General features: G+C 28.5%; 1 protein-coding gene across 1 annotated transcript in view; it reads right to left on the reverse strand.

The window, feature by feature from the left end:
- LOC106683153 (synaptotagmin-15) overlaps positions 1 to 18874 on the reverse strand; it is a 283819-nt gene that overhangs the window by 200500 nt on the left and 64445 nt on the right. Inside the window, exon 3 of the mRNA XM_024361678.2 lies at positions 12124 to 12280. Coding sequence (XP_024217446.1) covers positions 12124 to 12280 — 157 coding nt within the window. The remainder of the gene's footprint in view (positions 1 to 12123; positions 12281 to 18874) is intronic.

Consider the following 18874-nt stretch of genomic DNA (forward strand, 5'->3'; position numbering starts at 1 on the left):
CTATTAGGTTTTTTTTCATTTTTGTACAACTTCTCGTATTCAAATTGGGCTGTTTACCTTTACACACTCATAGGACCAGTACTTTAGACGACTAGACGTTATTTGGACTTAAATCAGGTGTCCAGGCCAAAACTAAGATTTAGGTAAGTGAAAGAATAAATTAATAATAATTGAGTTTTAAATAGGAATGATATTTGAGTTGAAATTGAAAAAAATCATGTTCTCTAGCAACTTTTTCGGATAGCGGATAATGAAGAGAATGTTTAATGCAAGCTATTAAAATATTAATGACTTCAATCATATTTTAGTTGTATTATAGACCTAAAGTTATTGCATCAATATGGATCAACTCACGCTTTTGTTTCTAAAAGCGATTTACAGATCAGAGGTCGCTAAAGGTCAAATCGAAGAGACTGCCAACAATTAGCTGTTTTTGCTTATCGATCGCACTTCGCGATTAAATTAATCATCATTTTATAATTCTGTAAAATATGTTTCGGACTTATAGTGTAACAAGAAATTTATAGTTCCGTAAAAATAATAATAAGTTGTGATGACTATTATAAGTAAAAGTATATTTTAGTTTAACAAAAAATAAATAATAAGAATTAATCATTTATATTTTGTAAAGTGTTTCCGTATCTCAAGTGGAAGAAAATTCTTTGACTGAATAAACAAGGAGATTTAACAAAAGGCCCGTCCTATTATAGATCACATTTCCAGATCCTTTTTCATTTCTTCTTTGATCTCATTGGAGTTTACAAAAGCTCTTTAAGTCCTTGGGGATATTGAAATACTTCAGGCAGCCAATGGAAAGTGTTCTTCCATATCCTATATATGTATTCATATATTTAAATGTATTTGATCTGTTGTTCACCCTACCTTATTTTTTGTTGTTAATAATAAAGTATGATTACAATAAAAATTTATTTTTCGACTAAGTAAAAATTACTTTTAGATTATAGATATATTTAGATTATAATATATGTTTCTCCGACTATATTAAAAAACATATTTCTATTCTTACATTGTAATTAGTATAAATTACTATGTAATTGATACTTATATAGTAATACATGGTTGAGTGGCCTACGGCAAAAGGACGTGTCTGCATTTTAGGTTTTTTTTTTCAATATTGTCAAAATTTAAAAAAACAAAACAAATTCTCAAATATTATGTGATTCGCAGAGACTAGTTTAGTCTCAAATTCAATCTAGTTTATAAATGTTTTATTTATAATCATATTTTTAAAAACAGTATTCGTCTACGGTCGATAAGGTAAATAATTAGAATTTTTTTTTTGCGAATTTTCACAAATTTCACCTCAGAAAGTATTGTAATATATTATTCGCTATGTATCAATTAGATAAAATGTCCTATAATCTGTGACCAAACCGTGGTATATCCTTAAAGTGTTTGAGATTCAGTATCTCAAATGATGGAAAATTAAAAAAAAAAAATATCTAGTCGATATAATTGTTGTACGTAATTAATTAATATTTGATGAAAGTATCGTTGATTTAAGGAGAAGAAGATTGGAAGTAAAGGCAGGAAAGAAACATAGTAACTTATAGAAAGTTCATCATGAATAATCAATAAGAAAGAATATCCGAGTATGATAGAGAAAAGAACGATAAATATAGCAAGATAATATTGAGTAATATGTAATAATAAAATTTTATTCGTAAACAACAAAAAAATGAAACAAGATGTAAAAATATTTGTACATGACACATAAAAAATAAAAATTTTATGAAAAAAAAATTGAAAAATACTGTGTAATAAATGAAAATGAATCGTGATTCTTATTCCGAAACCCCGAAATTTTTTTTTCCTGAAGACTTGTTTTGAGTATAATTGAATCTTTGAGTTGGTTGCATCATCTGTTTTAAAACCAAAAAGGTGTTTTGACTGCTGAGTTTTCAAAGCATCTTTGGTTCATTATTCATTTTGTTCGATTCTTAAAACCATCATTGGATACGTAAATGCAAAAAAGACTTCAAGGACACCAAAAGAGGTGTTAAGAGAAATATTAGTTGGAGGTTTTGGAATAAAGTTCGCGATAAGTATAGAAATGTTAGAGGTAAATAGACATAGAATTAAAACTTGTAAACTTCACTATTCCACTTTTTTTTTTTTTTTTCATTGCTCGCTTATGAAACTTAAATATAAGTTTTGAAGTACCACCATTGGGTGGTTCCTTACCAAGATTATCAAGTGTTCTGAAACATTCATCAAATTTTATTATTTTACAGTTGTAAATTTCAATAAATAAATAAACAATTTAAAAAAATAAAATATAGAAATAATTTCTATAATATATAGATATAATTAGAAATTTCGCTAAGATGTAACACGAATAATGACCAATTTGCTGAAGGAAGCAGTTTTATACGAGCTGTACACATGTGGTTAACTGGCGTCTCGTATTCGAGGGATAAACAGAGGAACAAGGGTTGAATAAATTAAGATTAGGAGATCTTTTGACAGTCTAACAGCGTTTACCCTTCTAAAATTGGCGTACCGAGCGGAGACAGGGTTGTCTGGGAACATAAAATTTGAATCTAAAGAAAAATATTATTAATCTCATCAGTTTCATCTCAAATTCACCAGGCACACAACCATATTGTGGAACCTTAATCAAATGAATTTAGGTGCAGTTAAGTCTTTGAAAATATTGAATAATCGTATCTTAAATTAGAGATGGATTTTTGGTTATAATGGGAATATAGTTATAAGGCAGGTGTTGATCAAACATCACTGTGAATTTGATAACGTAAATTTCAAAATGGATATATAGGCTATTGAATTAGGGTAGGTCAGTTAAGTATTCGGCGTATAATATTTTTTTTTTAATATTTATTTATTGCTATTTACAACTGTACATTATAATACATTTAGTAAATCTGATCTAAGTTAATTGGAGTGTTACAGGCGTGTAGAGAAACTACCCATTGGTAGCACACTAATATAATAAATTTAATGAAACGATTTTCCCCGAATAAACTCAAAAAAGATATTGGGTAATCTAAATAGTTGTGACAAACTTTAGATACAAAAGATATTGCGAAACGTAATGATTTTTAAACTATGGGTAAAAAAATGTTTTAGGGTTTTATGAAATCAGAATGTAACATGAGAATGAACAGTTATTTCACATATTGACTTGTTTTTTTTTACGATATCAGCGAATAGAACGTTTTCGTTCGGACATCAAGGACACAGAAAAGAGGAACCAGGGAAGTGGAAATATAAACATTATGGCTGACTTCTGTTATGTGCTAATACTAGACGACGCGGGTAAAGGGAGACAATATTGGAAAAGAATTCACGTTAGAAAGGACTTGAGGAAACAAAATCAGCGAAGAAGAAGTATTAATTTTTTTTTTTTTCTGTGAGTGCATTATATTTCATACTATTATAATTTTAAGTAATTAGGTCTGGTAATTTTATACGAGATAGTCTCGTGTGTAAGACATACCCTTAAAATCTAATTAAATATTTAAAATTTTTGAAAAATACGATTTTCGTTCCATATTTTTAAAAGTGATTCAGATTAAAATATAATGTGGTAAAGAAAATCGTGAAAAATACTTTTAAGACGGCCTTATAGTTCCAAAAGTCTTATAATGCTTCATACAATTAGTGGCTATGAGTTAGTTTTATCAATTTTGCCCTAATTATAACATGAGATTAAAATAAAAGTTTGATGGTTTCAGACATATTAATATTCGGAATTGTCATCAGAGTTGAGTAAACGTAATTTCCAATCTACGAACATCAATGCTTTTTTCAAGTTAGTAAAGAAAACTACATTTTACATCTAACTCTGCTTTAGCGGATATTTAAGAAATAAATTTATGAAGTTATCATTACTCAAGCATCAAACTTCTAAGTGGAATAAATGATTAAAGTGCATGGACTTTACGCCAGGAAGTAAATTCCGTTACTGCCAGTGCTTTCATCTGTTATTCAAGTTGTAGATGGATTCCGGTAATACACATTAGGGTTCAAATCGTAAATCTCTCAGCTATTTAATTCCTAAAAATCTAAGAAAGTATACTGTTTATTTGAATAAACATAACTATATAATCATCTAAGTCGAAGAACCGTCTTTAAGATCCCTTTTTTTATCACTGCACTAAATTCTTCTTCTGCTGCTTTAATAGTTTTTTTTTATATGAAACAATTCTATAATCTTTAATTTTTCCTCAAAACTTTCAAGAGAATTATAAAATATATTATGGATCGTTTTGTGAACAATTATAGTTATTATTTTTATTTTGAATTTCATATATCTCATCATCCTATCAGGTAGCTTTTGAAGATAAACATTACCTTAATTATGCTTTTGATCAGTTCTTTGTTAATAAAGCTTGTGGCTATATTAAAAAATATAATGATCTTTTTTTTTTAATTATCATAAGAAAATTAAATAATTACGAATACAGATAATTATAAATTTAGCTATTTTTAATTTTTACATAATTTCATTAACGTGTTAATATATCATATAAAATACATAAATATATTATTGATCTTTTTTTTGGGGGGGGGGATGTTAATAATTCTAAAATATTTTGAATTTTTGTTTATCCTTTGAGATTGTCATGAGCGTATGTCACCTTTGATCGCCCGCTATTATAAGAGATTTTAAAGAAATATTATTGGTATTAAGGATTTTCGAATTCTGGGGCGAGCTCTGACTTAGCTGTCACATCTGAAAACAATAGCCTGAGAAATATGTCTCGTATTCGGCGTACGGAGGGATTCATTTTTTAATTAGATTTTGGATTATATATATATTTAAACACTAAACCTCAAACCTTCAAGAGATTTGATTGTATTTATTATTTTAGTTATCGTTTAAGAAGGTGCATTACTGAAAAAAATGCTGAAATTCAAAGAAATTATTGCGCAAAAGATAACTATCTCTTAACAATTCAAGGTAATTTAAATCACTGAATGCCATTGTGACATGCTTGAAACTTGAATATGTGTTAGAAAGGTACTCGAAATTGATTAGTTAAGGCAGAGTTGAATTACAGCTGAACTCGACGACGAATTGCAGGCCTGCACTCCCTTCAATCTGACTTCCCTGCCATTTCAATCAAAACCAGCTGTAACAGTATCTTCCAACATTAGAATCAGTAGTTCATGTTCAGCCACAGGCAGTTCTTCAATTCAGTAAAATTTGATTTGTTATGGAAGTTGTTATTTAAAATATCGATGTCGTAATACAGAATATCGAAGACTACACATCAAAATTTCGGAAAGCTTCAGTTTGAAACCGTCTAACGAATGTTGGATTTCTTACAGCTACTAAAGATAAAAAAACTATATTAAATAACTTCTTTCACGTTCCAGAAGTTGTCTAAATTTTAGTTCTGGACATTTTTTATCTAAATTATTTTTTTTTTAATATTGGTTTTTGACAGTCAAATTGTAAACATCCGATTTTGTAAATTTATTTAAGCACATTGTGGTGCCCCCCTCAATGTAAAATCAAGACATCGTGAATCACATGTTACAACATGGCGACAGCCACAGACACCTTTTTATCCAGGCACCGTTCGTAAGAAGAACCACTGGAACGGTTAAAGTTACACCAGCTCTACTTCATAGAAATCTAGAAGATGCGAGAAGACGCCACCCTTGGACCGGACACATAATCGACGTATGACAAGGCGATGGTCAGCCGACTCCACAGAATCGTGATAAATTTTGTACAGTAATAAATTATATGATTACATCACATGTTTTCAAAATGGCTCGAAATTATAAAACTATAAAAATGTAATAAAGGGCACCCGGTCGAAAGAAACGTATATTAGGTCTCTGAAATTGCAAACACAAATTTTATACTCATATCTCGGAAAAAAATCATGTTTTGACATCAAAATAAAAACTTTTTTTTAATATCGTAAATTCGATATATTTCCAACATCCCTACATAAAACCAGAGGGTCAGGTATCGACTTAAGAGCTGGATGTCTTCTGACACCAGGATATAGATATAAAATAATATTCATAAAAATACAGAACTGCATGTTTTTTTTTTAAATTTTTGGAAAGCTATTTCCTAAAAAGAAAAGCAAATTAAACCATTCCAGTAGTTTTATTAATTAAAGTCGGTATAAGAGATTAAAGTTTAATTGGTTTATTTTATCAGCCCTCGTTATTGTATCCAATTTCTGTGGTAAATCAAATGACTAAATTGCTCAACGTATCGTAAATAATAGGTCAGTTTTATCACTTATTTGGCTTTAGATTGCATTGGATAGTTCTATTTTATGTTTAATTTTTATATGCTGAACATAAATTGAGTGAACTAAAAATTTATATTTCACAGAATAAAATAAAAATAAAGTTATAATTCTTATAAGCTCTTAATTACTATTTTATGATCAAAATTAAATTAACAGAAGTATTAATTCATATTAAACAATTATTCCATTTTTTGTCGGAAATCATGAAAGATATTAATCTATGAAGAAAAGAAATCATTGAAACCTTTATTTCTGATGAAGTTATTTACCTGAAGATTAAACCTGAAGATTAGTTTTTTATTGAATTTTTCTTGTTCAACAAAAACAATATTCTTGGAAGAAATGCCTGTCATATTCTAATTGTCATTTTCTGTTTTCATTAATATAACAATTAATATGTATACGTTTATATTGTTATATTACTTATTAGTTGTTGCCTAATTGTATGAAATCAATCTTCCACCAGATTGACCCTAGTCATGATTAATTGACTCCAGTTTAAAGGATGACAACCATTGAAGCAAAGACAGCTCCAAAGCGTACTGGGTCGATGAGAACTGTCAAAGCCTGGATTTTAGCTGCTTTGTCTATTGTCAGTGACTTGAGTTTTATTTGAATTATATTACATATTGTTTAATGTACTGCGTGATTCATAAAACTAAGAGTTTCTATATTAATTTCCAGATACGACTATTCCGTACTTGGATATATGACCGCTGCGTACCAGGTTGCTTTGGGTTTTTAATTGTAATCTACTATGGTGGCCCATCAGCAAAATGGAGGAAACGAATACTCTGTAGGCCTAGAAATAATAGCAACTAATTACGAATAAGTATGTACTTTTTAAAGAATTATTGTATTTATTTTAAATGGTTTCAACCACTAAGGTCATTTGTACTCGAGTAACTAATAATTATAAATGCTTGCTATGTGCATAGATTATTACAGCTTTCACGCTTTTTCTAATTGAAATTTAGGTTCATATATACCTGCATTTAAAGGATAAATAATAGTAAGAGTAAATTATAAAAGAATAAATATTATTTTAGATAAATTTGATTTGTCGTTTTAGGATGTATGAAAAGAGGGGTGTTTGAAACTTGTGTGTCAAGAAAAATAGTTTTGACCAGCAAAATTAGTCGATGATATCTGATAAAATTGATATGGGACCAGATATCAACCCGCACAATAGTTGAAAATTTCATTATAATTGGATAAACCGTTGCATCATTCAATATGCCAGAGAAAATAATTTACAATAGACAACAAACATAGAACCAAATTTGTTTAGAACATAAATTATATATAAAAAGAACAGGGTCCGGATGCGGTCAAAGAATAATTAAACTATTTATTTATTGTGAGCCAACGTTTCATCCCAGTTTGCAGGGCTTCATCAGGGCTAAATAAAAGATATAAAAAACTAAAATAATGTAAAAAAGTTAGAGAATAGATAAAATGAAATAAAATTAAACTAAGTTATGGCTAAAAATGTTTTAAAATATGTGAAAATGTATATAAAAGTTAAAAAAATAAACTAAAGAAAATAAAAATAAGATGTACAGTGAAAAATATAAATGAACAAGAATTATAGAAAATTATTAGACTATTAATGAAAAAAGGAAATAATAACAAATAAGAATATAGATAAAAAAATAATATATACATATAAACATACAGGAAACACTAAACTACGAAAAATAAGATTAAAATAAAGATAAAGAAAAAAAAGAAAATAATGGACAAAATAGGACATCCACCTTCCAGAATATAGGAAACCTAAAGAATGAGGAAAAGGTGGTTGCAAGGTACCGACCGTGCAGGGAAGTAGGGGAATTTGACGATTAGCAAATAAAATTTGAAGGAAAAAATATATGTTGTCACCTTCAAATGTAACTTATTTCCTTTGTTCATTTTTATACTTTAAATAATTTTTAGCAATATCTTAGTTCTATTAATGTTATCTATTATCTTACTTTGGAAAAATGTTTACAAAGTGCAACTTAAAATAATTCATAATATTTTGTTGAATGGTTCGTGATGTTATATGAATCTAGCAGAATCTACCATTCTATTCAACTTGTTTAGCACCCATGTAGTTCATCACCTAAACCTTCTCGATGTAACTGTACTTTAAGAACATAAAATGTAACTGTATACTCAACATCTCTATGTTGTAATTCTTTTTGTTTTTAAAATTTTTGTAAATGTGCTTATTTAAAAAATATATAAAATTGGATCCACACAACAATTAAAATACAAAATGACAATGGGAAAACATCTGTCTGTGTGTGCAATTTTAACTGAAACGTGTAAAAAAAAAAAAAAAAAAAAAAAAAAAAAAAAAAAAAAAAAAAAAATACGAATTAAAAACCAATGCTTTTAACCATTCAATAATTTTAAATAACAATAAAGAATTTATATTAAAGCAACAGTAGTAACAACTGTGGTATTGCATTAATCCCTCAAATACTACAATGAGCTCTTTCCAGTGCAGCCCGTTGTACATAATTGCTAAGATATAAGTAATACTAATTAATAATAATAATAATAATAGTAACTATTATAAAAATTATTCAATGTTTCATCAAATGAAAAAAATCGATACTATTTTTCGACTTCCTTTTGCCAATATCTGTTCATGAATAACGTCACTGGCCTATAAAATAAAATATTTTAAGGGCGTCCATATTTTATTTTACTAAAGATAATTTCTTCAGTTAAAGTTTTATTATCATCAGAATTATAGTGTGGGCATGAATATTTAATTTCAATCCTATAGAGAGTTCATGACAAATTATTAATACCCCAAGATATGTTCCTTAATGGAAATTGACGCGAATGGGGTCTGACGTCGGAAACTTGAGATAACCCATTCTGTCGCCCATAACTAAGGGTTGCTATTTTGGAATTATCATTATTACAACTTCAGTTTCAACAAACTTTCTTACCAAGTTATCTCAAAGTTTTATTCGATATTTCATTTGCATGAGTAGAAATAGTTGAGAAATTTAAGAATCAAAATTGTAATCTTCTTTGGTTATTGTTTTCACTACTCTTCAAATGCTGGAATAAGAGCAAAAAAATAATTCTTTTTCAATGTTTATATTGTAAAAGTAATAATATTTATATGAGTTTTAAATCTGGGGTGTAGATAGTTGGCCGTAGATTAATAAGTGGAGAAGATGGTGGGGGGCTGCGCTCAGCAAAAAAATACAAATAAACAAAACGTTTAGCCAGTATCTCTACCTCAAGCAACCCAAGGAAAGCCTGAAACTCAGACCGAAACGTCAACATGAATAATTATTTTATTTGACTTTTTACATTAAAATTTTAATTTATTATTTTACTCCGGCCGAAAAAAGGAATTTACAGTTATCGTGCATTCGTAAAGCTGAGAAAAACTCTCTCCGAGCCAATTATAAACTGTTGGATATGGTTTTGGAATAAATATTTAATTTTTCATTAATAATCCTTTGTAAATTACTACTCAGAAAACAGAGTTTTTAGCAAACATTTGAGTACAAGTTGACCAGAATAGAATATTACGTAACATAGTACTAGTATTTCAGTATTTGGTATCTTTGAAGTAAAGTATCATTCGGAAAAGAAACGGGGCTTCTGAGTTTGAAACCCAATCATCGACTGAGTTAAATTCGAATTTCCCCTGAATTGGCATCGAGGGAAATTACAATCAGCTCGAGAGATAAAGTCAATCTTGTGTTGCCTCTCAAAGCAATTTAACCTTCCGATCTGGCTTGATTCTAAGAATAAAAATAAATAACGAATGAAATATATAAATTATGTGTTTTAATTTCATTGTATTGTGTAATAACATAAATCCATTTTTTTCATCAGGTTAATATTAGAAATTATTATTTGGTCTGAGTTATAGATTGATTTATTCTGAATTATGATTTTCATCCATCCTGTATTGTTATATATATTTTTTAACTTCTTATCTTATTTACAATTCTAAATTCAAATGATGTCTATCGAATTGGATGTTCTTATATAAATGTCATGAAAGAAAACAGTACCCAAAACACCTCCTGGCGATAGACCAAATTAAATTGTTTCACATCCAGATCCCTTACCCAAATCCTCAACAGTCTTCTAGGAACGTTACCCCGTCATTTACCATTACCATTAAATTTACCATTTATTATTAAAATGTCCTTATATGACACATTTGGAATCTTTGATCTCATTTGGTTATTATGTATTCGTTAACAGTAAGCATGTAAAGATTACTATGTAACGTTATTGTATTGACGAACCAGCTGCGGTAAACCTCTCCTAAATTGTCAGTGAGATCGTGTGGAATTTATCGTAATTTTTGTGATTTTCGAAAAAAAAATTAAAAACCAGAGAAGACAAAAATTATGAATATTTTTTTTTTATTTTCCATTTACTGAAAAAGTTCGTATCTAAGGGTTTCTCGAGTTGGAAAAAAAAAAAAAAATTGTAGAACAAAAGATAACGAAGCAGTCATGCAATCGGAAAAGATCGTGTTCACTTTCTCACTCATTCACTTTCTGTTTTAATTGGATTTATCTATTTTTCCCTTAGTTACTAATTAAATTCTTTCATATTTTGTATTTATACATTGTATGTTATTGTTAACAATAAAAAACGCTCTATTATATTCAAATAAAAAAAAAGTATTTAAAATAAAGATTTTTTGAAAATTCGCCGTTTAAGCCTTGTTAGTCAATTTTAATGAGGATAAAACCTATCTGATATTAAATACCGCTACAGTTCTCATTGATTTGCCAAGTTTAGTTAAAATCGTTAAACTGTTTAAGAGAAAATCGAAAAATCGATTTCGGTAGGTTTATTCTAGAGACATAGCTATTATATCCCAGGTTTATATCAACCTTAAATAAGTAATTTCATTTTCGTACGACTTTTTCGTTCTTGCGCAAGGCTATTTCATCATACATACACCCCAAATTTGCGTGATTGGGTTTTTAGGACTCAAGTGACCTCTAAAGATGTATTTTCATTGAAAACTCGAATTCAAAATTTTTCTCGATTACACTTCCCCTTACTTTATATTCCATATATAAATAAGTGAAAGTAAAAATGTGTAACAGACTTGTAAATTTCAATGAAGAATAACAAATATTTTATCAAAAACCAACTTAAGAAGTCGAATTATTAAAACGAGTCTAGAACACTTTAGAGACCTTAGTTATATTTTAAGCGTTACTATAAAATAATTTCAATTATATTTTCCAATGCTGGAAATCAGTTTAGTGTTCATTATTTCGATTATAGAGGTTTTGTTGGTCGAAAGTTTTTGTTATATGTTACAATTATAGTTAAAAATATTCCAAAATATTATTAAGCTTGGTATTTTACAATGACAATACTATTATAAATAAAAATATTACAAGTATTTTTTTACAAGTCGCATTATAAATGTTTCATGTTACAATGTCCTCAAATCAGAAATTGGGTTGTTTATAAATAAATAAATAAATTACTTAATGTGTGTAATTTATGAACGCCTCATAAATATTATTGTGGGTTATCATAGTTTTTATCTTTTAGTTTACCGCACATATGTTCATTTCTGATATTTAGGGAGGGGAGGGGTTATTTTCGAGGTAAATAACTTATTCTAAACAGAGTGAGAGAGTTGTGTTTTTATTCCATGGGGCCTCTACCAAATAAAAGTCAATTCACTCATGCTAGAATCGAACCAGCACTGTTGCAGTTATAAGATTGTTGAGGTGACACCTCAACTCTTTCAGCTTACAACGGCTTCGAATTATCATGGAGTTGATTGAGTCTCCTATAAATTAATAGTATATAATAGACGTCTGGTTAAATTCTTGTGACTTACATGAGTTGAGGGACTGAATCACCTTGGTAGGAAGGATATACCAGGATGTGAGGTGCCAAAGAGTCCTCCTCTTCGGGATTACGCCTCCTTCGCAGTACCAAGCAGGCTGCAGCCATCCCCAGTACCATCATCAATGCCCCGGCCACAGCCACTATTACTGCAACATATCAATAGTAAATTATTTATTGTTATAAAAATATGATCATTAGCATTAGTTGCATAATCCAGAACACCAGAAGAAATATCGTGCATGCAAAGGCATTTCCATAAATCTTATAATCTAGATAATTTGAAATATGATTTTTATTTGTAAGAGGGAATTCGTGTAAAGTTCCCTTACAAATAGAATTGTTAATGGAAAATTAATTATCAGTAGAGAAAAATAGGATAGTTCTAAGATAACTTTTTTTTTTTTACCAGTGCGAAACAAATCAATACACCCATGATTTACGTCATATACTTTCATTCTGAAACAGTTGATGAAGAGAATAATTCATGTATGTTTCCTACATTTCTAAGTAACTTTCTAGTTCATCAACTACTGAACAAATATTTATAAAACTTTTGAGATGTCTATTGCTCAGTTTCTAGGAAAATCTTCCGGATTTGGTGGGAGTAGTGAAAATAGAATCCTTGGTATAAGAATAGCGGTAAATTGAATTATAATGGTGAGTGAATAACAATCGTAATGAACTTACGAATAAGAATTTAGCAAAACACAAACAAGATTACAATTATTTGTATAATATTTTTTTTTTAATTTGAATTTAAAAACCCATTGCTGTTGACTGTAATTCGACGTTGACACGGACTTGGATACTTAATGGTATCAACATGAATTCGTTATACAGATAAAGCGAGGAGCGGTCAGTACTCAGAAAATCCTAAACCACCTGAAAACACATGAAGAGCTAATATAGTTATTCTTAATTTTTTTTTTTTTAGCAAAATATTATTTAATAACTTCCTATTAAAATAATAAGTTAATTCATTAAATAAATCAAATGGATCCTTTTTTAGTCTCAACACTCTTTATTAATTAATAGTCCAACGTTTCGGCCAAATCTAAACATTTACCAGCTTATTATACATTCATTTGTAACAATTATAACACAACATTATTACTAATAATACAACATACCTTCAAATATAAATTCTCTTCTCAAATCAAAAATTTAAAAATGTTTTGCAGGCTATTCTGCCCTGGTCATTAATTATAATTAAAAAAACGGTATGAAAAAGTCAATTAATAGAGAACCATATTATATTAATTATTAATAAGCTTACGTAAGCTTATGTTTAGTTGCCTATTCTTTTCAAACTTTTAATTTTCGATTAATTATCACTATCACTGTCATATAAACATGGAATTTTATATATCAATCCTGATTGACTTTTTATTTCAATTCTGTCCTTGCTATAATAATTTTTATTTTCAATTGCTATAATAATTTTAAATTGTATTGTTAGGTATAGAACATAATGAGTATTCATCAACATCATAATCTTTAAATTAACTCAGGATATCTTCTGATAAACCTTTTAGTTGAATCCGCAATATTCCTTTTAATTGCTTTATTATTTACTATTTTATTTTCCATCCTATCTTTGGAATTTTATACTTTATATATATTTTATACTTTTTACTCTGTTCAGCCTATTATCATCCGTTATTCTTATAGCCTTGTTTACATAATTATTAATTACATTGTATTTCATTTGAAAAGGATGGTAAGAATAGTAATTTAATATCAAATTACTACTTGTTTCTTTCTTTGTCCATTCAGTTGTTGTATCCTTTCCATGTCTTATAATCATCATATCAAAAAATCTTTGTTTTTCTTCCTTTTCCAATTCCGTGGTGAACTTTGTCATGGTGACTATTTAATGCTTCAAATAATGTATTTATATCGTCTTTTTTCATGATACAAAAAGTAGATGATATTTAAAAAGAAAAAAAAGTTTTTACAAACGAAAATTGCAATACGTTTCTCAGCTAAATCCAGATTCATTAGGTAATGATTTATTTTACATGTTTTTTTTTCATTATATAAGATCAGAAACATGAAAACCATTTCCTTCGTGACGTCAGTTATGACGACAAGATCACACTCACTCCGCCGATAGCTTATTTAATTTGCATGAGATTTTTTTCTTCTTTTTTCTAACGGTAGTTTTCATAGCTTACGTGACCCTGTTTATCCAGATAATCCTTTATATAAAATTATATATCCTTTACGTCAGAGGAAATGGAGGCCTTTAATCCTTCTACCATAATGTTTCAAGGTTGTTAAGCTCGCTGCTAGGGTAACGTAAAATATGTTCTTGCCAAAATCCACTTAGGAGAAGACTAGTTGTTTCAAGAAATATTTCTTTTTTTTTCTCTTTTCTTTTCTTTTATGTTAGTAACAATGTTTAAATATGTTCATTGTTTTAGCGCACAGGTCATATCATCGGTGAGGTCCGTGATTTCATTAGTATTTATTAATGCTTCATCTCTTGTATTAATATTAATTTATATTGACTACAACTTGTAAATTAATATGACTAATTGACGAACAGTAATAATGCAAGTTCCAGAGATCACTGATAATAACAGCCAAATGTGTAATGCGAATGATAGAGCAATTATAAAAACTGAAAAATAAACATATTGGGCCCAAAATGATGACACAACCAAACGTTCTAAAATACGATACAATTATTACAATAATGGTTTATTATGTAAATTAATATATTTAATATTTGAAAACGTAAAAGTGTTTCAGAATTTTTATAGAAAAAACACATTTTAAAAAAAAAAATTCATATGTAACATTTAACCCTCTAGTCCCATTAGGGAATTATTTTCAGAATTAGAATCATGCAAAAATAATTAAAAACTTTTATTTAACTAAAAAAAATAATAGTTGCCAAGGAAGTTTATCTACATCATATCTCTAAAGGCTGAAAATTTAAAAATATATTTTTTCTAAAAAAAAAAAATTACTAGAGGTCTCAAAATTTACTTTAGAATTTCAAATATGATGCTTAGTAATATAATACACCGATTAAACGGTGGATGACATATATGATAAAATAATTTTATAGAAACAGAAAATAACTGTGGTAGAAATCGAAAAGACTAAGAATAAGTAGCTGATACTTAAACTAGTTGAAGAAAAAAAAATTGTAATAATTTTTTTACCTAATTTAAAAAATAAAATGATTATGTTTCAAAAGAAGATTCCACAATAAATGGAATTATTAAAATAGATTTTTGGTGAAACAAGAAATGTACTACCCGAGGGTGTTGCAAGGGAATGCTATCCCGTTTTCGACGTGACGGGCGAAACTTTTTAATCTAGGGGTCAAATAAAAAAAAAAGCCTGTCCGAACTGTTTCATATTCCATGAAAGTATTATTTCTATCTTACCCAGCCGAAAACTTCCCACGTGAATACGAAATTCTTTTCAGAACCTTAGCGAACAAAAGGGAATATTAGAGTCGTAAGGTTTTTACTGTGTTCATGACCTGACCTATGCTAAGCCCTCCAATCCACGTGCCTCAATAATTTTTGTAGTAATTCTCATTGGAAAAACTTTTAGGCTTTAAACAAAAGGTCCTCTACCACAGCGACCGCTAAAGTGGAAAAGTTAATTAATAATAAAACGTCCAAACTCGGAAATAGTCAACTTGCAGTATTTAATAACTAACTACCTCAAAGTTTCAAAATTGTCTTGTTCATCTAGTTAGTAAAGTTCGAGTTTACCGAGTTAAATCACTATTCGTCTCTTTTCCAATTTAGATTACTATGTTTTATGGAATTTAAAGGATACTTTTTTTTTTTTTTTTTAAAGGTGACCACGCTTGACTGCCTTTAATGTCACTTGCAATTAGTAAATCTAGTTATCAATGAACAATAATAATTATTACTATAGTACTTTATTAGTTATTGTGAAAATAATAACTATTCAATTACTAAAAAAAATCAAATCCAATAAATTAAAATTATTTTTTTTTTTTCTATGAAGAGCTTTTACTATTAAATGGCATTTGATGATAAACTATTATTGAAAAATTATCTTAAATTTTAAGATTAGTCTTAACAGGCAGAATTTATTTAAACGTTTTATTAATACTAGATAATTTTATATTAGTATCCAATCATAAACAGTCATAAGTCCTCGGGTTTCGAACCCGTATAAAAAAAAATCAATTCCGTTAAATAAAATAAATAAAAAAATAAAACACAAACAGCTTAAATAATTCAGAAACTGTGTTGTTTGTTACTTAATATTCATCATTAAACCTAGCCTGTTTATACTTTAATTTATAGCTTTTTATGAAATGAAGCGGCAATAGTCTTCATGGGCAATTGTATCATGGGCGTACCCAGGATTGAAACTAGGGGAGGGGTACAAGCCATTGTCAATTAGAGGGGGAAGCCATAATCTTGTATGTTTTGAAAAAAAAAAAAAGTAATAAGCATAATTTGTTCTTGTATTATTTTGGTAATAAAATCAAAATACATATGGAATAAAGATAAGTGAAAATATTTTTTAACTACGTTTATTGTCTACGATCTTTAGTCGAGTTCATTAGTGACCATGAATTTCCTTACCGCTATTTATGTGTTTTCCCTGATGCTGGTCCTATTAAAATGTTATGGGAGTGGGAGTCTTTTCGTAGTTTTTGTTCAGATCAATATTTTTTGGCTGTTTAAGTTTAGCTTTTCAGACAATGCAATAATCACTTAAATGAATGTCTGGAATGTTCCGAAAGATTCATACTTTCCGTTCAAATTCTTTATATACTCAGAATGGGTTCATACAACGTGGGTACCATTTTTAAAAAGCTGTATCTTTACTTACACGAACAGTTTACACATTTATTATTTTCTTTTGTTATTGCATTGGCTTTCAAACCAACATTTATAAAATTTTCCATTGTACACTCTGGATTATGCGGAAACAATGCAACTTTTCCTGCTTTTTCTCGGATGTTTATTCTAAATATAAAAACGTAAAGAAGCAAAGAACTTTAAAATAAGAAAACTTTAAGCAAGTTTCATCGCTATAGCAGTAGCCTGATCCCAACTCTAATAAAAATAAAACAAAATTGGTCCACTATAAAAATCATACATGTATATAATTTACCATAATATGCACTAATTCGTTTTCGATTAATACACTTTTGTTTGTGTGGCTTTAAGTAGACTTTAAGCCAGTTTCATCAGAATCGAAAAACCAATTTTTTGGCTTCTGCATAGGGTCTTTATTTTTAATAAGGGATCGGGGGGCCAAAACCTACTAAAAATAATAATTAATAAAATAAAACGAAGCTACTAAATCAGTCCATTCGATTAAGACATTTTTTTTGCACTCTGAAAAGTAAATATCTTTTGAAAATCAGATATGAAAAATGTATCCCTTATAAAATAAAATAAAATATACTTTTTACCTAGTTGAAGAGGTAAGAAATAACTATAGAACACAATTGAAAATAATAAATATTTGACCAGAAATATTGGAATAATATTTATTTTTGTTGACACTTTTTTATCAGGATTCATTGATATACCAGACATTTTAAGTAAGAAGTTTCAAAACAAGTTTGGTAAAAGTAATTTCATTGAAATAGGTTGTTTGTGAAACCAGCTCTTATGTTGAGATAGACACATGTTTTGGAAACACAACCCTATGGTTTGTGAAGCATTTTCGCTGTATTATAACGGCGGTAAGCTATCGTCCAGATAAAAAAAAAAAACCTCCAGTGTCAGTGACTCCAGGGATTTCCTTTTTGACTCCAGCACTGGAGTTCGGTTCACAGCGTTTACAGTGCTCTGGTTTTTTTATTTGATGTTAATTGAGTTAGTATTAAAGAGATGCCTTCTGGGATTCTCAAGTTTTTTCTCTTAACCTGCCTTTTTTTATTTATTTTTTTTAAGCAAATCCTGAAAATTTAATTTAAGTTAAAAATTATAAAATGTTCAAGAAACAAACCTGAGAAATAAAATCTCCAGTTGAATTGATTTTAAATTTATATTTCTTGAGGAAAGCAATAATGAAATAACATAATAGCTTCATAGTTAGTCAAATATTAGACCTCTATTTATTAATATATGTTTATTTAATATAGTAGTTATTATTTATTAGCAGTTATTATCTTTTCAATCAAGAAATTTCAGATTCGAATTTGAATACCATAATTGTTTACGAGTATATATATATATATATATATATATATATATTTTTAACATGTTACTATTTATTATTATTGTTTTCCTTATTTTCACGAAGTTGCGAAGTTGATTGATTTGAAACAATCCCGGGAGTCAAGAAAAAAGTCATCTTTTCATTTGGTTGTGAATTTTCCATAAACAGTGTCTTCTGATATTTTCCCAAAAGGACTCGGAAAATTTCCTGAGGCACAGTAATCGCCCAGCACTCAGTCTAATCACAGCTTCATCTCATTCCAATCTTTATGGCTTTGCTTGTCCCTTTCTTCCTTCCCTATTTTCGTCCTTTCTTCTTTCCTTATAGCATACCCACAGTATTTTACATTGAGAATTTATCATACCAGTAGGAAATTGTTTAATGTTTATTATAAAGTACAATGTAAATTAATTAGTTAAATTTAATTTCTTTTTTTTTGGCATTTTTTATTCAGTCAAATGAACAAAATAAATATATGAAGATTATGCAAAACTTTTCATATTATTTGAAATTCCACTATAAGTTCCACTCCCAGTTGCCGACAGTTAAAGGAG

The sequence above is a fragment of the Halyomorpha halys genome, unplaced genomic scaffold (genome assembly GCF_000696795.3).
Source record: "Halyomorpha halys isolate HHAL.00 unplaced genomic scaffold, Hhal_1.1 Scaffold470.1, whole genome shotgun sequence".
NCBI lineage: Eukaryota > Metazoa > Arthropoda > Insecta > Hemiptera > Pentatomidae > Halyomorpha > Halyomorpha halys.